The 25,840-nt window shown below is 42.5% G+C and overlaps 1 protein-coding gene across 2 annotated transcripts; it reads right to left on the bottom strand.

The window, feature by feature from the left end:
- Positions 1–526: 526 nt before the first annotated feature.
- n4bp3 (NEDD4 binding protein 3) lies at positions 527–25,650 on the bottom strand. Of its 2 annotated transcripts, none has more exons than XM_034884442.1 (10): positions 25,390–25,650; positions 5,812–6,083; positions 5,509–5,680; positions 4,632–4,841; positions 4,163–4,284; positions 3,831–4,026; positions 3,660–3,752; positions 3,313–3,564; positions 2,868–3,126; positions 527–2,289 (listed from the first exon to the last, which is right to left on the bottom strand). In XM_034884442.1, exons 2-10 carry the CDS (start codon positions 6,048–6,050, stop codon positions 1,886–1,888), a joined length of 1,947 nt encoding a protein of 648 aa, XP_034740333.1. In that variant the 5' UTR covers positions 6,051–6,083; positions 25,390–25,650; the 3' UTR covers positions 527–1,885. The 2 variants fall into 2 exon arrangements, with proteins under 2 accessions (XP_034740333.1, XP_034740334.1); XM_034884443.1 differs by lacking the exon at positions 25,390–25,650 and adding an exon at positions 17,050–17,324.
- Positions 25,651–25,840: the final 190 nt, after the last annotated feature.

The raw sequence follows: 25,840 nt of genomic DNA, 5'->3' as shown, positions 1-25,840 counted from the left end.
ATTGTTAAGCTCTTATCATCTCGGAAATGATATCTGTGCACCCCGTTCTGGTGGTTTCCATATTAATGCTTATTTTCTTGAGCAAACAGGGATTGTCCTGTGTTTTCATCTCAGTTGACCTTTCAGCTCCCTGCTGTCTGTACTGCAGGAGATGGTATGTGAGGACTGGCTGGGGTAGGGCAGGAGGGCCTAAGGGAGAGGCTGAGATAAGGATTCAAGGCTCAACCTCTAAAAGCCACATTAGTCCCAAAAGCCTCCACCGCTCGGTTGTTCATTCTGTCATAAATCTCATGTCCTTGGGTTTTATTGGCACGCTCTGAGGAGATTTTAAGCCCCTTCAGAGAAGACAGGCGTCTGAGCCCTCGGGTGAATGTCATCAGTTACACCGCTAACATTTTGACAAGTGATTTCAGGGGAGTTTAATTCAGACAACGGTGGACAGAAAAGTCTATTATCAGGCATTTTACAGCCATGATTTACACCAGAAAAATGGCATCAGGGTAAGAACCAACTAAACTGCTTTTACACCGCTTCATAAGGTTTATTATGATATTTATACTGTACAGTTTTAATTCCAGTAAATAGACAAGAGTCACAGTATGTTGAAATGTCAGTTGAGAGCTGGCTTCTGAATGTTCATATATTACTAAGAAACAATACAAGAGAACAACTTCACCTATGTCATGCATTGAATTGTTCTTGGCTGGGTATGTGCACCAATAAGCAAGGCAGTTATGTTCAGTATCCTAATCTGCTGATTGCTTCCATTGCAATCAAAAGATGTAGACATATGCCCATTTAAGACAACAGTGTGCTTGAAATACAATGACAAAAGGCCAATCAAATCAAAATGACATTATTTACAAAATATATTGATATCACCTGACAGGAGCTGGAAAAAGAGCATTTCAAGTTTCTTAAGTATGGTACACAGTTTTCCTGATGGCAAAGAAATAGCATTAGTACTTGGCACCAGATCGCTTTAATCCCCGATACCTGTACTTAACCCAGAGATGCAGCTCTCCTCACAGAACCCAGGTGAGCTCTGATTCCACAAAACCTTCTGCACAGACTGAACAGGTGCTGAGATGGTACATGGACCACACTAAATCCATGTGAATCCTTTGGTCCTTCCTTTAGAGCCTTTGGTTACTGTCAAGCAGTCCAAACCATAAAGTAACTCCAAAATGAACACAAAATAGAAACAATCAGGATATTAATTGTCTGGGTGTTTGGCTGTATTTGTTTACAGTGTTGACTCGATTCTTCTGCCAAGGACAGAAAGCTCAGAAAGTATTACTTAGAGTGTTCTGTAGGGGTTGTTGGTCCTGTCTGTGCAGGATCAGGGCATTAAACAATCAAGAAGGGTGCATGGGGAGAGAATGGCAAACTGACAGGAAACTTTGGAAGCCCATGTTTTTGCTGGCAGAAGAAGAAAAATAGATGAAAAGTTATGCATGATACAAATATGAATACTCATCAAAGTCAAAATGATGAGATAATTAGTCAAACTTTTGAGATGCCACAATCTCAGCCATGACTTAATGTTTCATATCTTTGTCTGAGTATTTTGGGATTTTTTTCAAAGCAGATCAACATTTTGACTAAGGACCTTGTCATTTTGTTTAAGAAATGTGTTCATTAAAGCATTATGACTTAGTAATGGAAAATGTAAATGATGTAGTCATAATTACTAACTTGGTATCTTTAATTATTTCTGACTTAGGTCAAAACTTAGTTCTTAAAATGTTAAGTAAGTCTTAGTCAGTAAAAATGTTTGCTCATCTCATCATTTTAACTTAGTTAGTCTATTTTTGGACTTCTGTAGAAAACATACTTCCTGGATAAACAGTTTGCCTTGCAAATGCCGGTTAGTCTGTCACATTCAAATTTCCGATGATTCTATTCTCTCAATCCATGGCAAACCAGAGGAAGGTCTGTCCTCTGGTTTTTCACCTGCTCTTTCACTCCTCAGCTCTGGTACTTCTCTTTCCAATGTCCCATTTCTGCTGCTGCTGCCTCCACCTCTCCCTCCTTCTCCTCCTCCTCCTCCTCCTCCTCTCTCTCTGCCTGCCCTCAGCTGGTGCAGTTCCCTCTCCAGCGCTTCATTGCGGTGATACATCTCTATGTAGCTGGCCTGCAGCTCCTTCTGGTAGCGAATAACCTTGTCCTTTTCCGCCTGCCATGTCTGCCTCTCTTCCTCGAAAGCCGTGGCCTGGTACTCGCTCTGGCGTCGCTCCAGCAGGAGCTCTGCGCGCAGGCGCTCCTCCGTAGTGCCCCCGCACCCTCCTGCAACACAAAGGTTCACATGGCTTCATCTACATTCCAGTAGAGCCATAGGGGACACATAGTGAAAGACATTGGCTGCTTTGAAATGTGCACAGAACTCTGCTCTTGACCGGATTGGTCAAATAACCTGATTTTAAGTCCAAGCATCTCATGACTAATAATAACCCAGACAAGATCCAGCTGCGTTGATAAGAAACACAGTTTGGATGCCTCTCTTTCTGGGATAGTAAACAGACATCTGTGGCGTATAATTATCTTGCTTTTTAAAAACCTTTTTCCCTTATGTACAGTATGTAGGCTTGGAATATGCAGGCTTAAATAGTTTTGAAATACTTATGTTATTTTGTTTTGTGGTTGAATGCTGATCCGTTGGATCCAGTTACTTTAAAGTAAAGTCCTTTGAGACTTGTTTGTGGGAAATTGCTGTGTCAACAAATGAGCTTAAACTCTTATCTGCGTTTGTGTTGCCTCAGCATGACTAAAGTAAGATGTATTCCTTTTAACCTTTAAAGCACGTAGTTTAAACACCGCCAGTGGCAATATGTACACACAGTTAAGAGACATATCCATAAATCTACCTGTTGCCCCAGCTGAAGAACTCTCTTCTGCTCCTTTTCCATCCTCATGTGCAGTCTGAGAGGAGCACCTGCGACGCTGTGTCCCCTGCGCGACCAGTTTCAGTGCATCTATCTGGCCCTCCCTGTTTCGCAGATCTGTGCGAGTCTCCCTGAGCTGCGTCTTCAGCTGGAAGATCTCACTCAGCTTCTGGGTCACCTCTGCCTGTGAGTGCCTCAGCTGCTGCTTTAACAAAGAGATCTCCCCTGACTTCTGGCAAACCTGAGAGGAAAATAAGGGACAGGAGCAGGAGACATTTTTACTGACTCTACAGACCTGGTAATCATTTTAACAGGACAAACAAAAGAAGAATTCAGTTATCTCCCCTGTCCACTGTAATTACTACCTTCTACATGCTTCTCCCTGCCATAAAGTCCACCCGCCCCCCCTGTATTCCTAAGGCCAAACCTCCCACTGCGTCTCCTCCAGAGTGGGACTGGTTGGCTTTGCCATGGCTCCGGCCTCCTGACTCCTGTCCCTACTCAGGCTCTTGAGCTCCTCTTGCAGTCGGTTCTTCTCCTGCTGGACCTTGAACAGCTGCAACTGCAGGCTGCGCTGGGAGCGCTGGGCATGCTGGGCAACCTGACGCAGCTTGGCGGCATACAGGAGTTTTAGCTCCTCCACCTCCTTCTCCCACAGACGCTGTTTCCCTTCAAACACCTGCATGTGGCGAGCAGATGGGGGGTTAAACTTCAAAAGAAAGGCAGTTAGATGGATGCATAGATTGGTGGTGATGAACAGACAATGAGATTCACCTGAGCGATGGCGCCCTCACTCTCATCCAGGTTTCTTTTCATCTGTTTCAGCTCATGTTCTTTCTCCACCAGGCGCTCCTCCAGATCCCGGACCTAGAAAAAAACAACATGAATGACTTGCCAGTCTGTAAATCATCCATCCATCCATCCATCCATCCATCCAGTGCTCACCACTTCCTCAACAGACAAGGAGAGTGTCCATTCATAAGGAGGTGGAGCCTCCCCTCCATATGGAGCCAGACGGCTCAGGGTTGCCATGCTCCGACACGCCATCTCCCCTATGGCCCCGCCCCCTGGCCCTACAGCCTTTGGGCCCAGAGCGGTGCGGTCCAGGGAGCCAATGGTGTTGATGTGGCCCATAGATGCACTAGGGTAAAAAAGAAACACCCATGGCAATTAAATTCTCTTCTATAATCACCACCCACACAGTCATTATGTCTAAACAAAAAATCTATTATAGCAACACTCTTTGACAAAAAGTAGACAATAATGCTGCGGAAGACCTGATGTGAGACAGGTGTGGGCGGAAGGGAGGCCGGTATGGCGGCAGGCTGCTCATGGAGTTATGGCCCGAGTCTGACAGGTTATCATCCTCCTGGCTCATCCCGCGCACCGAGGAGAGGACCTACACAGTCATAATTATACCGTTATTTATCACTGTAACATGAATACGTTGAGAAAAGATTAATTTTCTTTCCCAAAATAGGGCTGAATAAAGTCAATGGAATGGAAAGTCATGGAAAGTTAGTTTTTGCTTCTGTAATCAATGCACAGACAACGGGATCCTTGATACAAAAATGATTCACTTGTTCAGTGACCCACAGCTCAATTTAAGTCAATAAAAAGCTTTTTATAAGTAAACAGCCAGATTAATAGACCAGCCACCTCCTTTGCAGAGGCAATAACTAGTTATAGACAGCAATTCACAGGAACTGGATCAAGGCTTAAAGTTACGATCATGTGTTAGGATACCTTATTACAATTGGATGTCGGGACTCCATGACGGGAGGGTGTGGAAGAGGAGGAAGAAGTGGAGACAGCTTTGGGAACGTGGGCGTAGGCTCTGTGAAGCCCGTTGGAAAGGCCATGTTCCACATCCTCCAACTTGGAAGATGGATAGAGGTTTTGCATGGAGCTGAAATTTTTGGGAGTGACGGGCTTGAAGGCGGACCTTAAACGAGTCTGGAGAAAAAGAACCAAGAGTCTGCAAAGTTCAGGCCACTTTTAGAGAATGCAAAAATGGTAGAAAGTAGCAGAGTCAAGGCTAAAGACGAAAAAGAGACCTTATAGTGAACGGGGCTGAGCTAAGGAACAATAAATCACAATGTTTCCATTAAATCAATGCTGTCCCACTCTGTGTTCTTAGAGTTGATCAATTCAAGCTAAAAAAATGGTGAGATTTGATTGCTGCAATAAATTCAGCAACACAAAAAGCCGCAGATTCTCAATCTATGCTGGTGGGCACAAGGTGATTTAAGGTTATTCTGGCAATAGGCTATGTTGGACCATGTTGCCAGAGATGTATAAATGTGATACTGATAAATCTAACTCAGCCCCAGCAGCCTCTAGCTGGCTGTATATCGTTCATAAAAAAGAACACACTGGATGCAGCATTCAGCTGGATCTGTGCCTGACTTGGTGAATAATGCTCAGCCCTTCTCATACTACAGTTTTAGAGGATGCTTTGCAATTTTAAATGTAATACTTTCAAGATTGCCCTGATTCATTTAAGTTATCTATTTTCTTCAAATAGTAATAAAGCTTGATGATCTAACTAAATCATGTTTCTTTGACAAAACATCTTGTTTAATCATCAAAAATAAGATACTCCTTTTGCAACAATATTCACCTTTTCATACTTGCCCCCACTTGGCAGTGAGTTCTTTGTCAAATCTACTTCGGTGCCGTCTTTATGGTAGACCTTGGCGTATAAGTTTTCCTCCTCGCGGCCACTGGCAGAGCCGAGGCCAGGGATAACGTCCTTCTTACCGTCACTGCTTGCGTTTGCTTTAGGCTCTTTTCTGTTTGGAAGCACAGTAGGTCAACTGGGGTCAAGTCCTGGCACGTTTTATAGTACCTTGCAGAATACCTTCAAAGTTGCAGCATGTGAACTGCTGTACGAAAGCATCTGTTTCTGTAGTGCAGCACTCACCTGGTGATGTTGAGGTAGTTAAGTAGCTCTCTTTGGGTGAAGCCTTTCTTTAGGAGGCCGTTGGTCTGTTTGGGTCTCACCTGGGGCATTGCATGGCTGCCTTTAGTCGGAGACACATCTGGCCTCTCCACCAGACTGCCTACACTTCCCATGCCGCAACGGGACGAGAGAGGCAACGGGTTACGGAAGTTTTTATTGGGGCCACGGGTCAGAGGAAGAGTCTGGACTGAGGTTGCCATTAGTTACAGGGCTCTGTGTGGGGGTAAGGTGCTCTGTGAAAAAAAGAAAAGAAAAGTCAAAGGTGAAGTATGTAGACCCGTTTAGTAAATAATAAGTTAATGACCATAATGACCATGATCTGGTCAACGTATCTGTAGAGGCTAAATCCACGCTTCAAGCCCCTGAGGTGCCGTTACACAGGTAGAGTAATTGACACACTTTTTACATTTTTGATCAATAAAATTCCAAGTCATATTTGCAGTTAACAGCATTGGTTCCATTTTTTTCTATGAGATATAAGTTGGTAGTCCAGACAAATTACTTGTCTGCTTGTGTGGTGTTGGTGTGGGTGTGTCCGTGGGTGTGTGTGGCTCAATTTGGTCCAAAACTGTTTGTGCCTCCGTGTTGCACCTGAGGAACCAAAGATTGGTTCCTTTTCATACCAAGGGCACTAATTGGCTCTTACAGTATCATTATAGATACATATAGTGTTTAAGATATTCCCTGCTTCTTGGCAAACTGGGTAGCATATTTAACATTTTAAATGCCAGCTAACTGTTCATTCTTGGATTTTCAGGGCTGCAAATTATGTTCATTATGGATTGATATGGTAATTATTTTCTCAATTGATTAATTAGTTGTTTGTCTCTTAAATGTTTTGAAATGGTAAATAAAATACCCATCACAAATTCTCATCACCCAAGGTGACATCTTCAAATGTCCTGTTTTGTCCAACCAACAGTTCAAAACCCAAAGACCTTCAGTCATACATGAAGGCAGAAAATATACACATTTGAGAGGATGGACCCAGAACATTTTTTGTCTAAGAAAATTGTCTAACTGCGTGGCAATCACTGCTAATACACACTTACTCATTCTCCTTTGTGGGGGGAGGAGCTTAGGAGACAGTTTTGGTCTTTAGCGGACAGGAGGGGAGGGACTGAGAAGTTGTTGATGTTCAAATTATCAACAATATTATATTATATATTATATTTTAGCGTTAGCATGCATTTACATAGCTGGATTTGCTAATAGGGACTAAACAGAACAAAAGCCACAATTTTTAGGATGCAACTAAAATAATATCTGGGAACTTCACTGGATATTCTGGGTCTTTGTAAATTATAGTGTCTTTGTAAATTATAGACTGTGGTCTAGACCTACTCTATCTGTAAAGTGTCTGGAAATAACTCTTGTTATGATTTGATACTATAAATAAAATTGAATTAAATTGAATTCACTAGTAACCCCAAATTTCAACCTCACAGTGGCGCTAGATGAAAAGTCAAGTGATCAACAAAGTCATTATACTTTAACCTCTAGGGACCATGGACAGTTGTACAATTCTTCGCAGTTGGAATAGTTTATGAGCTATTTTGGTCTGGACCAAAGTGAAGCTCTGTGTCTTTCCTCCTTTGCTAAAATAAACTCCACCTCTTGCCCCGTTACGGCCCTGGGTACATGGTGATCTCTGGAGGACGAGCATGAAGTGATGGACGTTTCATCAGCTGTGTTTCTCTGTACAGACAGCTGTCTCAGAGCACAGCTAGAACAACTCAGGATTTTACTGTGAAACACACACACAAACTGACCTCCACCAAAAACCTTTTATTGGAGAACAATGAATGTAAACGGATGTCTTTACAAAGAGGATAGATCCCAAATGAAAATGTCTATTTCCTAATGCAGTTGTTACAACATATGTCGTGCTCTCAGAAGCTCATGTTATCTTTTCACAACAGGTAAACAAAAGACTACAGCGTCATGTGAATCAGGGAGGTGGTTTTTCTGCGGTAGGGCAGGGTCGCATCAATATCCTGCTGCGAAACTCTTAACCATAGAGCTTAATACAGCAGGGCTGCTGCAACTTATTTGATTTGCAAATTGTCTCTTATGAAAAGCATGTGTATCCAAATGTAGCAATCATACACTGTGTCTTCATGTGTTTATGGCCTTTTATGTTTCCCACAGATATGAAGACTGTGTGAGATTTAGTTTCCTGTCATTCACCGCAGTCAACATTTTATAGAGAAAAGAAACAATAGAATGACTAACATTTTCACTCGAATTTGACAGATCTAAACCAGTTGCCAAGCTACACCTACCTTGGAGACTCTACTGTTTTGTCAATTTGAGTTTGAGCCTCTTCAGCTCTACGCACCAAATCTTTTCTCAACATTGTCTGTCAAATCACCCACATATTCCCTTCCCTCCTTCTTTTCAGACAACCTCATTAAGGCTCATTATTGATTTCACCCTTTGACCCTCTCTCTTCCTGTGCATAAAACATTCTCCAGACCATAAAACACTCAAACACGCCACAGTCCCTCTGACTATAAACAGGACCAGGGGGAGGCAATCTCATCTTTTGTGCTCAGCCAGCTCACGTAGTAGTCCCTGAAAAGGAGTTTAAAGGAGAGTTTAAAGCGCCATATTGGACATTTACTTGTTTCAGGACATTAAGTACCATCCTTGACTACTTAACATTACTGCTAACCATTTTTCAAACCACGCAACAAATATTATGATTAATTTCCTAACTTGTAACTCCTAAGTTTTTTACCTTCATCCATTTATAGACATCTGATATTTGAGATATGGCTGCCAAAAGCTACTCTACTGTAAAGGTATGTTGTCACAAGATCCAACATGAACGATCACCAATAAGCGAAATGAATGGTGTTTTTGTTCTTGCATAAGAAAGGGTAATGTTTGACAGGTGACTCTTAAGGCTAAGATATTAGTGTCCTTAAACACAATAACAAGATGAGTTTTTAAACTGGTTCCTGCTGGCATCTGCATTTAATAGGAAATAATAACAACAAGATAAGATAATTTGTTTATTAGTCCCCAATGGGGAAATTACTGCACTACACTCTGTGTACACACTTTTGTTAGTACTCACACGCAGGCCTGAAATACACACACATGCTCAGGACCTTGCTCACGGGCACCTGGCAGTGCCCAGGAGGTGAACTGGCATCTCTCCAGCCACCAATCCACGCTCCCAACTTTTTGGGTCCATACGGGGATTTGAACCAGTGACCCTCCGGTTCCCAACCCAACTCCCTATGGACTGAGCTACTGCCACCCCAAACTTGACAGAAAAATAAAGCAAAAAATGGTGGATTGATGATGGATTGATGACACATGTCAAGCAAGTTTAAGGTTGCTGCAAGTTTTTTTGAGTGAATTTAGTTGCTCCAAGTGTTTGGAAATTAAGAAATCAAGCTTTGGAAACTTGTTTGCAATGAAAAATGCACAATGGTGGTTGCTCTACAGTGCTTTGGCAGGGGGCATGGCTGCTTGGCGGATCAAACCTAGGCTCATCCAGATTAATGACTGGGCCATCATGCTGCCTGACCATCAGTTCTCACTCACGACACACTCGTATACCTTAAAGCAATTTCTCTCTCTTGCTGTCACACAGAAGTATACTATGTATGGGCATATATACCCACCGTGACACTATGGGATCTCCTCTTGCTTCTAATACAAGCCAGCTTTGCACTGCCGTGGCTCAAAAGTTATAATAATTATGCAAATGGCTAAAATAGGCAGATAGAGAGAGCTGTGCAACGGCAAGTCCAGCCCACTTCACTCAGGGCTCCCAGCCAGTCCCAGATCAAAGCAGACCAAGCTGCTCATGTTTATATTCATGACGTACAATTTTTTCCAATGTAAAACTTTCCACTAAAGCATCCAGCTCCTAATAAGCCAACATAATAGATGCTGCTCTCAAGCTAAGGAAAAAAACCTAATAATTAATTATGATGAATATTATCAAGTATAATGTGACAACTAGGTACTTCTCTGGTGCCGTCCAACCAGGAAGTCTTTCTGTAGTAAGACATGATGGATTTGAGTCATTGCAGGTCATGCTGATTGTGTATGTGTCTGACACCATTATGAATAAATCATGAGAGTGCCAGTCCTAATGGCCACTAGCCAAGGTCTGACACAGTATTTTTAGGTACGGTATTAGGTAAGACATGAGAGGCCAATCGATGCTTGATGGGAAGCTGGGGGATGAGGTGAGGCAAAGCAATTCCTTTAGGGTAGATACTAGGAAGGTAAAAATCCTTTAGGCTGCAACCACAAATCTGGCAGGACTGAAGAAATCTTGCATCCAGTTGTTTTCCATAATTGCCTTCTAGTTTATGGGCCCGAGTAAACCAGGAGACAGCAAGATTTATAGCCCAGCCCCAACTAACCATGGGGCCTAGAAATGCAACAGACATCTTTAAATCACACACACACACACACACACACACACACACACACACACACACACACACACACATGATTAAAGCAGTGCTCCCTGACAGCCTTGAACAGTTATGGTCTAATTGAAAAGTCCTCTGTTCTTGATTTATGCATTTTTCAAAGCAGTGACGGCCTTTTCATTTTTTTAAAACTTTGATCAAAAGCTAAATCAGTGTATCAAAGTGCTGTGTAGGTAGCAGATGAGGCTCTTCATTCCTCTGATGCTGCTCACCTTTACCTGCCTCTGCTGCTGCTGCTGCGCTTGTTTCTACTGGCCTCGTTCCAAAAAGGAAATGCTGTAAACTGGAGCTCTAAATTAAAATTAGTACATAAACGAATCTCATTTATTGACGATATCTGGTCAGCACAAATTTTCAGCCTGCTGAATGTAGCTGAGCATTAGTATGATTACTATGTGGGACTGCACAGTTTATCTTGAAACAGGGAAAGAGTGTTACTGAATACTGCAATTCCCAAACTGAGGCTGAAGTATACAATCACAATACCGTACAGAACTTGTGATATAGAGCAGTGCATACTAAAGAGGAAAGACAAGATGCTGAGATGTTCGAGTCTCTACTGCCTTTCAGTGAGGTTTTGGCTCAAGTTTTCTCAGGGTGATACCCTAACTCTTCAAGAAAACCACACAACAGCCACTTCACTATAATCACAAAGAAAACAAAACATGCAGCCTTCAAGAGGAGGGTTTTTAAGGACACTCTCCTAAAATATTGTAATCAGGTGTCCTTTGGGGAAAACAAAGCTTGCATTGAGTGCTTGAGCATGAAGAGGGGGCATATCAAACCCTGAGAGACACAAGGGTCAGCACTGGGACTGAGACAGAGAAGAGAAGGACGAGGAAGCCAAATTCCAAAAATGCTTTATACACAACACAAGCTCGGGCTCGTCAGCTTTTGATGCACAAAGTGTTCACTCCCACGGACGCTCACTCACACATTTGTGTGTGTGCAGGTCACTCAACACAGCCCCGAAAAAAGCATATGCACGGCTCGCAGCTACAGATCCTCTGCCCTCTTCCCTCAGCACTCTCTCTCCCCTGATCTATGATCAAAGTTTGTTTACCTTTGTGGGGTAACTTTGCAGGTTACATCTCAAACTCCCACACTGCGCACACTGTTATATTATATAAGCTCTATTAAAGCTGTACTTGTTAGTTTTCACAGCTGTTGGTTGTGTAAAACACAATAGAGTGATTACTAAATCAGCCACTGGCCTTATTTCATTTATTCAAGAACTCGAGTGTTATATTTAACTCCTACTCTGCCATAAGGATATCATGGTAGTTTGTTGCAGTGTCAAAAGTTTGAGCATGCTAAGAGAGGTGATTCTGCCACATTTTAAGAGATATTTTGCTGTTTAAAATCTAGCTCTGTGTCATCTTTGTGTGGGCAGTCTGTTTAGATAAACGATGTTTGGCTTGACGCGTTTCGCGTGATCCGGCAGATCTCGGCAGACCGCCACTGTTCTGCTCTGCTGGGATCTCTGTGCACTGGCGCCAAGTAGGGAAGCAAAACAGCATTCATCTAAACACACTGCCCACACAAAGATGACACAGAGCTGGTTTAAAATTGGCAAAGTATGCCTTTCACAACCAAAATAGGCTAATTATGCACATTACCTGCCCAGCGATCTCTGGACATCTACGGGAATAGTGGCACAAAGAAACCAGAGGAATAACTTTTTAATGCTAAACATTGTTGCCGAAATTAAACAAGTATAAACAAGTTCTTACAATCAAAGCCAATCAGTGTAACTTTTCTACATGTTAGGAGTTAAAGAAGGATATTATCAAGTAGCCCCCAAAACATGGTATTCTGGATGACTCGTTTCTACCACTGAGAGCACACAATGAATTCATGTAAATTCAAGTGTAACTTATATCTGTTTCGACTTTCTAAATCTGTCAGCCAGCAGTAGCAAGGTGAACTAAGCCAGCTAAGCCAACTAGGAAAGCAAAGGAGTGCTTCACTCTCTGATTGACAATTACATGCTAGCGTGTAATGAGTGAGTGTGAGAGTGTCTCTGGCTCTGGGGCATGACATCAGAAGAGTGCTCAGAAGTAGCCTCTAATTATTAGCAGGTTATTCATTATGAATGGGAGACAATCATGCAGACAGACTTCGGCCCTTTCCCAAGAACCTAAGGCCTTTTAGGGAAGCCAAGATGCTGAAAAGCACGGTCATGCAATGTTCCTTCTTCTGTGCGTCTGGAGGCAGTTTGTATGTCATGTAATGTTATAAATCTGTAAAATCTGGCACGCTACACAAATTCATAGAAATGTAGTCAAATGCCTCAAACTAAGCTGCCTCGAGGTGATTCTTGTCTTCCGTTTTCTGAATGAGAGGGCAGACAGAACTTTGAGTAAAAGTTGACTTTCATTTCACGACACTCAAGATGAGGGGCAGTCTCTGTGAAACATGGGACATAATTTACTGGTGGTTAGACGTGGCGGTGCTTAAGCTGAAGGCCCAGTGTTCAGTCTCACACTGTCTCTATTGATGAGCCACACTTGAGTCTTTACATAGGTCAACGGGTCGTATTTGGTCATGGCTGTGGATAAAAGGCGCTATTGAGCACATAGACAGTTCAGAGCAGACGTTTCATTCTGAAAGTTGAGTTCTGACATGGGAGAACTGACACATTTTAGGGAACAGTGGAGCAGCTTGTATGCCATACTACACCACCAAACTATTTTTCTGGCAGCGTGTGTTGCACTAATATGTTTTTTAAGCAATGTTCTAATCACACAATTGCACATTTTCCTTGTGCCTTAGTCTATTTCCCTTTAATTGTGTGGACAAATCTAGGTTAATCCATTCATATGACTGAAAAGGTAAAGGTAGTCTGTCCAGGAAGTATATTAGACTAATCGAAAGATGATTCCTTTCCGTCATCCGTCATATTATTTTAACATACTATCGATATTAAACATTTTAGTGGGTTAATCGATCTGAGCTGGCTCCCTCTTCAAATAGCTTTCTGTTCCGAGTAGATAAATGAAAAAAATTCTATCAAACTCTTGTTCATAATTTCCCCAGCATCCTCTATTATTACTGATCCAAAAGAGAAAAACATAAAAACAACACTTAAAATTTGGGACAAATTGAGAAAACATCCTGATCTTGACTGGCTGGCTTTGACCTGGACTCACTCGATGAAACCAGCTGTCAGGACCTCCTTCGAGGCGGACCAGCTGTGGTGGGTAGCTTGCTTTGCAAGTCTTGAAGAGAGACTTCTGGTTCGCATGTCACATGTGGCACGTTGGAGGTTCTTTTTTTGCTAAAAATATATATGACATGTAAGCGTAGTGATGGCAGTCTGACATGCATTGGCCTTTACTTCCTCTTTGGACTTTAGCATGTTGTGTTTCCGCCCAGAATCCAAATACTGGCTCTGACTACTCTAGCATTGTTAGGTTTATCTAGGGTGACTGGTTGGACTAGTGTTTTATGGAACCTATTTGATCTGGATTATACCTCCAAATATATTATTAGTATAATGTCTGGGGACTTTATTTATTCACCACCACCACCAACAACAACAACAACAACTGTGTTGTGCTGTGGTGTTATGTTAAAAAATCAAAGAGTCTTCAATTTGTAGTGTGAAAAAGGCTTTGTTGCATAATCCCTTATTTTGTTTAGATGAATGCCTGCGCTGATCCCCCAGTGAGGTTATAAATTCAATCTCTATTAATGAGTGTGTGTGTGTGTATGTGTGTGTGTCTCTGTGTCTGTGTGTGTGTGTGTGTGTTTGTGTGTGTGTTAAAGAGAGATTAGTACTAGAAGCATGAGGATAAGTACCTGACTTTAGTGTTGTTTTAAGTGACATGCACTTGCCCTTTACTCATCCCCCCCCCACCCCCCAACCACACACACGTAAACACTACTAATCTATCAATCACCTCGAGTGGTAAAAACAACATGCTAACCAAATCAAATACATCTGATGCTAGAAGTAAATCTGATAAAGGCAAATAGCATTTGAAACACAGTGTGTTCCTTCACTGAAATAGAATTTCTAATTTTATATGTATCCAGCAGCAACTGCATGTCTCACACTATCCACCTGCTCCACCATCACAAGAAATAGTGAGTCATGCATTAGTTACTGCTAGCCCATATTTATCTAGACATTACCTGAAGGACAGGACATTAAACGGACTTTAGCGTTCCAGCTTTCTAGTACAAAGTCTGTGTAAAGCCCATGTGTGAACAGAGCAGGTCATTGTCCGGAGAGTTCACAGCGAGCGAGTGAGCATGTTGATGTTTCTATCGTGCCGGTCACATGAAACCAGGAGAAAACAAGCATTCAAGGGTAAAGAGGAAAGGTTGATTTACACAAAGACGGCAGAAACAGCAAGAGATTCGGTTTGATTTTGACCGACTTAAGCACCAGTTACGTGGCTGCAAGAAACCGTCTCGGGTTACGTATGTAACCCTTGTTCCCCGAGATAGGGGAGCGAGACACTGCGTCGGTTACGACACTATGGGAAACGCCTCTAGTGTCTTAACCGACGCAGTTCAAGTTCCCCTTGAAGGGGGAAGGTCTCGGGTTACGTATCTAAACCTTGTTCCACGAGATAGGTAATGTAATTTCTTTTTGTTAAAATGGATTTTATGAAATTGTTATTATTAATATTTTTTATTTTAACGATACCCAGCCCTAGCTAGCTAGCTAGCAGCTGATGGGATTTACTTCTTAGGTATTGAAATTTGGTATGAATGACAAGGCATTTTTCAAAACCAGCCCTATAGCTAACTAACTGAACTTAACCCAGATTTCCATTCTTTCCATGATGGCATCAAGGTCAACAACTCTTAAAAAACCCAGCAGCGAACAGAAATATCTCCGCACTATCTTCATTGGAATTTGTGAGAAAGCAAACAACAATGGCATGCTATTTATTTCCCCTTATCTGGAATCCAGTACAAGTTCTCTGGTTTCTGTTCAGCTTGTTAACAGTGTACAGCTTGTACAGTGTTTGCCAACTGCTGCTATCAGCAGTGTGTTCACCACAGAGCTCAAGTTCAGAGTGAAGAATGTAAAGGGAGAAAGCTATGTGAGGAAACAAACTCACATTCCTTACATTTCTCTCCAGGTATTTATTAATGGGCCTTCACATCATTGAAATGGAGACGTAGACATGGGCCTGTTTCTCTGCTAGTGTTGTGGGTTGTATAAAAAACTAAAATCTCTATTATCCAAAGCACCTTAGTTCCTGTGAAAACTAAGTTGGTAATATCAGACATTTAATGACTGATAATTCTACCACATAATCAGAGCGGGGGAGCCATACAGTGTTAAATTAAGCTGATAGAGACAAAAACATGAGAGATAGCTTCTTATTAAATTCATTAGAGCGAGGATAGGGGGGACATGAGCAGAGACTCTCTTTCTCTTTTGTCTCTGTGGCTTCTTTGTTTCCTGGAGCGGTTCATGTAGGAGTCACCGTTCTGTGATTACAGAGATAGAAATCGAGTGGTTCCCACATCGACCCACACCTGAACCAGTTCCACTTAACAGCCGCAGCGACCGAGCATGCATCCACACACACACACACACACACACGCACGCGCACACACTCAACAATAGACCACACACTCAGCACAAACACAAACAGGGAGATGTGTGGACTGCACCTGAACATTTGTTTCAGTGGAATACACAGATATTGATGTACCCACAGTATGACTGCTTTAATGTTAATGATTTGCAATTCAAGCTTAAATAAACCCCAAAGATAAAAAGCTGTACCAAAACCTTTTCTTTCATCCATCTGCACTTAACACAGAGGACGAGCCGAGCAGGCTGCATGTCAGGTAGTAACACTGGAGCTGACGCATGCTGATATAAAGTCAGAGGATCAGCGCTTTTGGGTGTTTGTTGTTTGTTAGTGGTGAGAAGCAGCACAGTAGGAACTACCAATAATCGTGTTAAGCCAACACGGGACACAACTTTGCTGTTAACAATGACAACAAAGCAACAAGAAACATGAGGAGGATTTTACTCAGTCCAATGTAATCTTGTTAGACAACTTGGGTACAACACTGAGACATGAATATTCCTCAAGGGGAATTCCAGGGACACAAATAGACCATCATAGGGACAATCATCAAAAACACACACAGAAAAAGTATGTATTGGAAAGAGGTTATATTAAAGTAATCAAGGTACACAGCTCAGCAGAGCCGATAATCATATATATTGTTCTTTCAGCACCATGTGGCTCCATTTTGGAACATTCAATAATTAACAGTTAATTAGTATATTTGTTCTGTGCTGGAAGTGAATGGGTAGGCTGAGGTTGATGCTCAGTGTGACGTCATTAACCCAGGAGAGAAGATTTAACTACCTAATTCCAATTCAACTCCTCTGCAAATAAGCATGCCTTGAGGGATGAGTAATTAACAATCAGGCTACTTTCCTCTTGTCTCTGCAGCTTACTCTGTCCTTCTGACAATGCAGCCTCAAATTACAGTGAGTTCAGAGCATGTCGAGCCTGCTGGCATGTAAAAAAAGTCCAGCTATCCCAGAAGGCAGCTCAGGATTATATACCGTAAATATTCAAACACACACACACAGGTCAGTGCAGTTATCTGAAGCCTAGTATGACACAGTGGACTTGGAAGTTTAGGTACTTTCAGTATTAGAAGACTGACTTTTGTAAGCATAAAACCCCCCAAATAAAAGAGATAATAAGAAAAGGTAGGAAAAAAGTCACCTATTTACCTTGTCTGTTTGTCCACCTGAAACTACTCTGCTCCTGATAAAATGCTCACTCTATTTCTCTCTCTTTCTGTCTCATGCTCGCGCTGCTGATTATCTCGCCACATGACTTCCTGTTTCTAGTCTGTGATGGCAGTTGGGAGGTGTGTGGATGGGAGGGAGCAGCCTGGACCTAACCACTGACCTGCAGGCCATGGCAAGATGACTTTGCTCTGATCTAAAGAGAAGTCTAAGATGGTCTTAAGCTGTACCTGAGGGTAGGTTCAATACATATAGCAGCATCACTGATATACCTGTGTTTGTTTTATACAGGGAACTGGGAGTAATCACTAGGTCGATCTCTGGAGCAGTTATAAGTCAGTTTCAGCTCCCTCGAGAGATCCTGGTACTTTCTAGCTCACCCTACACCCTCTCCCTTTTCCTTCCTCTTACCCTCCTCACCTGTTCATCTCTTTGTGCTCTTACAGCCCTCTCAGATGCCGGTGTGGTTTGACTTGTTCTCCCAGTTTCACGAACAAAAGCCCTGCATGTGAATCATCTCAATCCAGACCCTGTATTGACATTCAAATCACTGGACAAATACCAACAATGCAATGTGTCTTGTTTGCTCACAGATAATAAGACAATATTGAAGGGTTGGACTTGCGTTAAGAGACACAAGACAGCAGAAACATACAGAAAGAGTGTCGGAAAAAATAAAAGAGCAAAGAGGAGGAAGGAATGGAAAATGAGAGCATGCGGGGGTTGTCTCAGCGTGGATTGTCTGGACTATAGTCTGAGTGTAGGTCCCCCTTACTAACGCTGGGTTACTGCATCGTATCAAGTTACACAACTCAGAAGACGGGAGACTGGAGACGCTCACAAAAGAGGGAGGAGACAAGAGGACATTGTTCACTGCTCCTTTACCAGGAGAGATCCACTCCTTTCTTCGCCATGCATGTTATGCAGGCCGCGGAGCTGAGAGGAGTGAAGGAGATATCTGAACTTCCTAAAGCTGGCACCAATAGGTGGGCACACAGGAATCCCAGCTAATAAAGCACCTTGCCAACCAGAGATGTACAATGTGGCAACTGGCGCGCTATTAAGGACATTCCAAAGCAAGAATGTGCTGTTTTGTGGTGCTCTTTGGCCTGCTAAATGCAATTTGAAGAAAATCTGCTAGAAAATGAAAGGAGGGGATAACCCCATCAAAGCTAGGTAGCCCAGGCTAACACTTGAGCAGGTGCCGCTGTCTTTACCCCTGTCATTACCTCTGGGCCCCACAGGCATATCCAGTCTCAGATTCCACAGATTCTCAGATGTAAGTCTGAGCTGGCCGGCAGAGCAACGCCAACAAGAATGATCTGGGAACCTTGAGGAGGTGTAGAGGTGGTGCATGCGTGTGTGTATGGATGGAAAAATGGCTGCAGCAGCAAAAGGGAAGGACAGAGCAAAAAGAGAATAGGAATGTGGAGGTCCATAAAAGGAAAGACAAGCAGAAACAACAAAGAAGGACGAGTCACGGCCTGCTTGCAATACTGTACCTGTCTGACCAGTCAACTAGACGAGACAACAACCCAAGCTAGACTCATTTCCTCTGCCTAAGCTCTCTGGACAATAACATTACTTGAATCACCTATGGGAGGCATGAGGGATGTCTGGATCTTGAGAAATAACATAATCCTTGATAAGACACGCCCCTGAGCTTGGTGTGTCTGTCATTTCTTTAAGAAAGACATGACATGACATTTTCAAATTCTATCAGTTGGGATTTCAAGAAGATAGTATCACAGAGACAGATTTCACATAAAATAAGAGACTTCCATTCTTAAAGGAATAGTTTGACATGTGGGGTAAGTTAGATGACTCTCATGTCTGTATGGTAAATCTTAAACTAGAACCAGCATACATGTAGCTTTTCATAGTTTAGTTTAGCACAAATACTGGAAAAATAATGAAACAGCTAACCAAGCTCCAAGGGCCCTGACACACCAACCCGGTAATCAGCCGTCAAACAGTCTGGCGAGGTTGGTGACTTGAGTCTGTTCCGTATGTTCCGTGACATTTTGGCTGACCTGACATGCTCAGGCAGAAGGTGGGCACTGCCGGCAGTCAAACTCAAATGACCAATCTGATTGGAGGGAGTACAAACCCGGAAACGAGGAGCGGGATGAGCGTCACTAGAGTCTCTAAAAATCCGGCACATTTTTTTAAAACTGAGCTTTGTCGATGTAAAATGAAGACTGCATGGCCTTTTTCTTGCTTAAATCCTTACAGAGACACGTTTTGGTGAGCAAAACATAATAAAATATGAGATTGTATTCTGAACAAGCCGTCTGGCTTTGAATTTCCAGAGAAACAAGACCCACGTGACATTTTTTGTCCAATCAGCTGCCGGTTTTCACTTGTGGTCTATAATCACTCCTAAAAGTTAGCTTTCATAAACTCTATAGCCACATTTTCTATCATGATATTTGCTTCATGATGGATTTTTAAAAATTTCCAAATATCATGAACTTAGTTTTGTTTAATATTATGTAGCTCAGCGTAAATTCTTTCAGGAAAACCTAACCTTTTAACCTTTTAATCAGTACACTCCTAAATCAATTCAGCTGTTATCCTAATAAATGTACTTTTCTGCTGATGTTTCTGTACAACTAGTCTCTCCTGATTTAAATATAGCTCAGTGTAAATTTTTTCAGGATGACCTAATTTAATCAATGCTCTCTTTCTAAATAGAATCAGCTGGTGGAGGCGTTCACCTTCCTGCTTAACCAATCAGAATCATGCACAAATGGCAAGGGCCAATCACAGAGTCACAACCCTGCTTTAAATATTCTGTTTCTCCCTGTGCTATTCAGCTGTCGTTGCAGGCAAAGAGTGCAAGCCCCCCCCTTCCACCTCCAGTATCCTACTCCAGCTAACCGGTCCGGAGCCTCCTTCGGTCTGGTCTTCCTTCTCCTTCGTCGCCACCATCGGTGTCTAGTTTCCATCTTGGGGTCTGATGGTTCTCTACCCCTATATAGATATACCAGATATTCGTATAGCAATGGAGTCTAATCGCCAAAGACTTCCAACTGAAATATTATTATTGATTATATGATCATATATATGATTATATTATATGATATTGATATCATGTAAAAGAATAGGATGTGACAGCAAACTGAAATGCTGTCGAAGAGAACAGAGCTGCGGCTGCCTTGACAACTGCTACTTACACGCAAATATAAATAAACAACAATGCCCACTCGCAAAGGAGGGCTTCGACTTTATGGCCTTTTGCTCTGCAACGCTACAACCCTTCAGACTAAATAAAAGAGATAAGGGACAATTACTCTGCATGCACACAATCCACACACACACACACACACACACAAACACTCACCATTTCTGCTGGTCTCTGTAGAAGGCAGGTGAGCGAGGGCGCTTCTCCTCACTGGGAGATAAGCCCGATCAATAAAAACACAAGAAAACGATAAAGCTGGCCTAACTCACAGGGAATATAGGCTACATTTGTTGACAAGACCATAGCTCCAGATTGAGATTCTGCCCCAGTTAGCGGCTATTTCCGTGTGCCCTCTGAGTTGGTGACATTTATAGACAAAGGCCACAGCATGGGGTCTGCCCACCCTCCTACACTCTCAGACCTCTCACCTCCAAAGGTCAGGGGGTGCCGCTTGTCCCATGAGAATTAAACTATTGTTCAGCAGTCAGGTGGCGGGTCAACCAACCACGCAGTCAGTAACAACCCAGGAAATACAGGACACAGAGTACTTTGCCATGCTTAAATTAAAAAATATGTATGCCAGGTTCATCTGGCAGCAGAAGAGCTTTTGATTGATAGAAATAAGCATGTGGGCCACCAAGCAAGCTCCTCATTATGCCAAATCCACCCATGCATACTCACACTTACACTTAATCTGTGATGTTCTGTACATTCTATAAGTGTTGTGTTTTGAAAAGTTTTCTGGCAGATAATGTGTCTTCATCTAAAAATGAATGTAAAAATCAAAGGTTTGGCTACACAACAACAATGCTTATCTAATTAATGTAGAAAGCAGAGATTTCATATTTAAAGTGTCTCTAAACGGTCTGACCTCTTTGGATTAGACAAAGAAAGCAGAGAAAATTTTCTTTTGCTAAGATGCATGCACGCTGTCCTATATCAGGGATCTGTGATGTTTGCCTTTCAGTTGTTATTTTATGATCAGAGTATTTTAATAGGCTTGGTTTTCCTGCCTTAACCTGCCGTATCTACTGCTTCTTTAGTCAGTGACACCCATAGATCTTGACAATATCTATATTTGACCCAAAAATATTAAAAATACCCCACCAACTGTATGCTTACTTGTTTAGAAATAGTATTTATTTTGGCCTCTTGGGGCAATCGGAACAAGCTGCAAACACTAAGATATTATCATAAAGTTGTTATGACTAAGGTGTTAGCAAACATTTCAGTATTCACTCTCCCTTTGGCTCTGGTTTGGTCTCCTCCAACTTCTGGGGGAACTAAATGCTAAATGCTGCACTAATGTGCTGGTTGTTAACTTTGTTTCTGGCAATGGTAGCTGGGCAGGTAGAATACCAGTGACGGTTTTGATGAAAACAGTGCTTGCCAAAACCAAAGCTGTAAAGTTGCAGACTGTAAAACCAAAACAATGAGCTGAAAGATGCTAAAAAGCTAGAGCTAAAAATAACTGCAGAGCTGGGTGATAATTCTCATTGGTTCATTGCTATAAGCAACTCTCTTCCAATTACACACAGTCAACTGAGCAACATAAAAATATTGATTAGTTTTCCAGTGTCTTTAAGAAAAGTAGTTTTTATATTATATTTTAATTTAAATCTGTCAAGAGGAAATGTCAGGAATGGAAACATACTTTCAAAGATCAATCTTCAGCTGAAAGGAAACACCTGTAACTTGGTTAATAATGATTAACTTGGGTGTGTGCTTTGTATTGGCACTTGGAAAATAATTTAATTAAAGCCTGCGGTCCCTGCAACTTGACCTATTAATGTTTTACTGAGGCTCACCCAAGACTGAGGATAACAGCATGTTTGTGTGGTTAATTTGGTTAAACAACTGATCATCTAGAGCAGGATTATATAAAAAATATTTTCTGGCACTTTTGATTATACTGAAATGAATGCCATGCAAACTAGTACAATTTACTGTGACAGCTTATACCTAAACAGCCTTATATCCAACAGTGGCAGAATCTAGACAGGCGGCCTCACACACCCAGGCCAAGCCCCCCAGTGATTTTCTTAACCGGACTAGGCTTTAATCGCGGCAACAGACGGCCCAGAGAGCGGATCAGGCTAGCCACAGGCAGAGGGATGACCATGGAGTGAAAGCTCTAAGTGTAACATCATGTCACTTTCTCTTCAGAGCGATCAGGCATGGCCTTGTCTATTAAGAGAGTCTATGAGATGAGGGCAGACAGGAGGGACGGAATAAGGTAATTGGATGAGCCCAAGATTAAGAGCAAACAATGAGAAAATGGGGAGCAAGGAGAGAAGAATCTGAGGAAAACTGAGCTGAGGAAGGGAGACAGACCGAACTCAAAGTGTAGGAGAAGGGCTGATTAGTGTTTGATTAGCAGGCTGGCCTGAGGGGAAATCTCTGTCAACCAACACAGTGCCATTATGGATAAGCTCTCCCCGCTACACTATCTGCTAGACTGCAGTATGCATGACTGACCTGCTATGCACTTACATGCTACACAGCGAGTAAAAGCCTAGCAGTGTATTGTGCTGTAGTTCACAGTGTAGATGTTGGGTTTATTGGGCTCTGACTTGACAAGAATTTAGCTGCACCCTTTATTTAAGCTTTACATCGGGACTTACATCATGCTGTGGGAAGACAGACGTACTGTGCTTGAGGGAGAGGAGTTTGCATCCTCCTCTCTTTAGGTCAGGCAACAAGAAGCAAATGGTCAGCAGACATCTTACCGATCAGCAGAATTAGTGTTTCATCAGCTGCCAGTACTTTAAGAAGACACATTTACGCACACACGCACGCGCACACACACACACACACACACACACACACACACACACACACACACACGCACACGCACACACACACACACACACACACGCACACGCGCGCACACACAGGGGAGTGTCAGCCCCGTGGGAGCTCAAACAGCTGAACGAAGACATCACATTGGCTGTTTGGCTGATTCTTCTGAGAGAAGAGCAGCAGAAAGACAGAATGTGCTAATGGGTTGTCGTCAAAAATCTCCCGATGAGCTGATGGGCTTTGCAATATTGATCAAATCAAGCATCATGCTACTTTTGATCTAATATCGAAACGATGATAACGTGGCAATAATCATTGTCACCTCTTTTTTAAGATTAAAAAAACTTTAGATTTTTTTCTTTTAAAGCTTAATTTGGTAACTTTCATAAAAAAATCATATTTGATGAAAGTGTCACTATATTCTGACAGTAGTCATCTGTAAAAAAAAATCACATTCCTCAGTCTTTTCTTGGTGCTCCTAATGGAATAATAAAATAACCAATCCGAGCCGAGGGGTCTCTATTGCAGTGCCAATGACAGTCTGCTCGTGAGCTCCGATCATGTTGTCATGCTATGCTGCGCTGTTCAAGTTTTCTGTAGATTCACTGATCGAGTAATCGGCTAAGCAAGTAGAGGCCAAATCTGCTGCAACACTTTATTTTACTGCACCCTTTAATGGCTGTGATACACCAACGAGATTGGTTGACCATTGGCAGAAACAGCAGTTGGACTGAGACTGCCTCCCTGAGTTGGCCAAAAAAAAGTGCCTCAGAACACACCGAAGCGAAGCCGACTTTTGACGGCAGCTGATTGGACAAACGTGTCACATGGGTCTGGTTTCTCCGGAAATTCAAAGCCAGACTGTCATGGCAACTTTTACTGAAACAGTTCACCAAAACGTTTCTGAAAACACTTTAAGGGAGAAATAGGCCATGCAGTTGCAGAATCTGTCTTCAATTGAGATCGACAAAGCTCAGTGTAGAGCCAATGAGGTGGGATCAGGGGGGAACTTGCTTGAACTCGTGATCTGCGTGCCAATAATCAATATCCACAATTTGTCTGCATTTCGGTGCTGTGACCAATTTATTTTCCTGCTCATCCATTGCATTTCATTTCTGGTTTAGTTCCATCCATTTAACTCACTAATAACTCAAAAAAACCAAAAGCTATCTGCGTGGATAGATACCACTGAGGTAAAAACAAACTATGTGGGATTTGGGAAAACTGACCCTCTAAACTGTAATCTCACAGTCAACCCTGACCTCACACAACTCCAGCTAACACTGCACTATTAGATCTGTTTTGGTTTGTTTTTGCAGTTGATGATAACGGAGAACTGATTGCAAAATCTCACCCCTCAGTCAGCTCTGTGTCACAAAGAAGTGGGCTGGCTGAGATGGAGAAATGCATTTTTGGGCGATGACTTGAACCCTAAACAATACTTAAGATGTCTCAGTGATTGCCATGCAGTGATCAGTCATATACACCAGCAGAGACCGCAGTTTATCACCCATTATCACCTCTTTGAATTCTCCAATAATCCATCCCTTAATGACAGGAATGGTTTCCACGTAGTCTCCAACAACAGATCACACATCCATTGTCTCTCTGTTGTCAGACCTGCTCCTTCACTTACGTCAGCACGCACCCTCAGCCACCACACTCAAAGGACTTTTCCTGCAAAGCTCCATGAGTCCTCAGGTCAGAGGTCACCTGTGGCCTCTGGTCTCCACGACAACAGCCTGGCAGTCCCTTAGACTAGGCCGGTGTCTCCCCCTCCACCCACACACAATCACTCAGTCACTCATGGTCTCTCACACACAGAAAACATCTTTTGTCCCCAAACTCCTGTGCATCAAAAGAGACTCTGGTACTGCGAGCTTCAACCCAAACATTTACAGTCGTGCAGGCCAAACACTATTCAATACCTTGCAGTGGAGACCACCATAACTGCAAAGTGACAGGACATAAATGGCACAACAACAATTAAAATCATTGTTAATACATCAGTCTCTTTTTTCTTCTCTTTTGTCTCTCACACACAGACACAAATATACTGCCAATCGCCAGTCAACAGTGAAAACAAACGGTAAGGATTAACCCTGATTTAGGGGCTAACAGTCTATGAGAGCAGCACTATGTCTATACTTTACAAGCTTTAATCTACAGTCAAGCATTTCTTAAAGTTGATTTATCCAGGTATGGTTAGAAGAAAGTTTTACACATAGCATCATAATGGACCATAACAAACCCTAATACTGACACATATTCGGGCTGCAGTGCTGCATGATGGGGGGGGGAGATTAGAAAAGATTAGAAAAATTGGCGCTCACCATAGTCTGCTTGCAGGACATCTCCTGGACCAGTACTGGAAATCTGATGCAGTCCTGTCTCTCACTGGTTATATAATGAAAGACCCGTTGTTTACGTGGCTCAGCAGGATATTTTCCAGGACTTAGTGCGGAGCAGCAGACAGCGATCAGCCTGCTGGCGGCGTGCAGAGAGGGCAGCGCACACTGGGACGGTCTCTTTTCCCTCTCGGAGGTTTGAACAGAGTGAGAGGAAACATGAAAGGCAGGGAAACATGTGCCTGGTGGCTGGACACAGACACACTTCAAGTTGTGAAGGAACGCGACGCCCTCTACCGACCAGGCAAGTAGGTGCATGTCATTTGTCACATAAACAACAAAAATGCCAAGAGTAAATGGTTGCAGCCTGGAGAGAAACACTCAGTTCATTTGTCTTTTGGTTTAGGTAATTCTATTAATCAGGAACAATAAGTTA

The sequence above is a fragment of the Etheostoma cragini genome, chromosome 10, assembly GCF_013103735.1.
Source record: "Etheostoma cragini isolate CJK2018 chromosome 10, CSU_Ecrag_1.0, whole genome shotgun sequence".
Classification (NCBI taxonomy): Eukaryota; Metazoa; Chordata; class Actinopteri; order Perciformes; family Percidae; genus Etheostoma; species Etheostoma cragini.
This window is presented reverse-complemented; position numbering and strand designations above follow the sequence as displayed.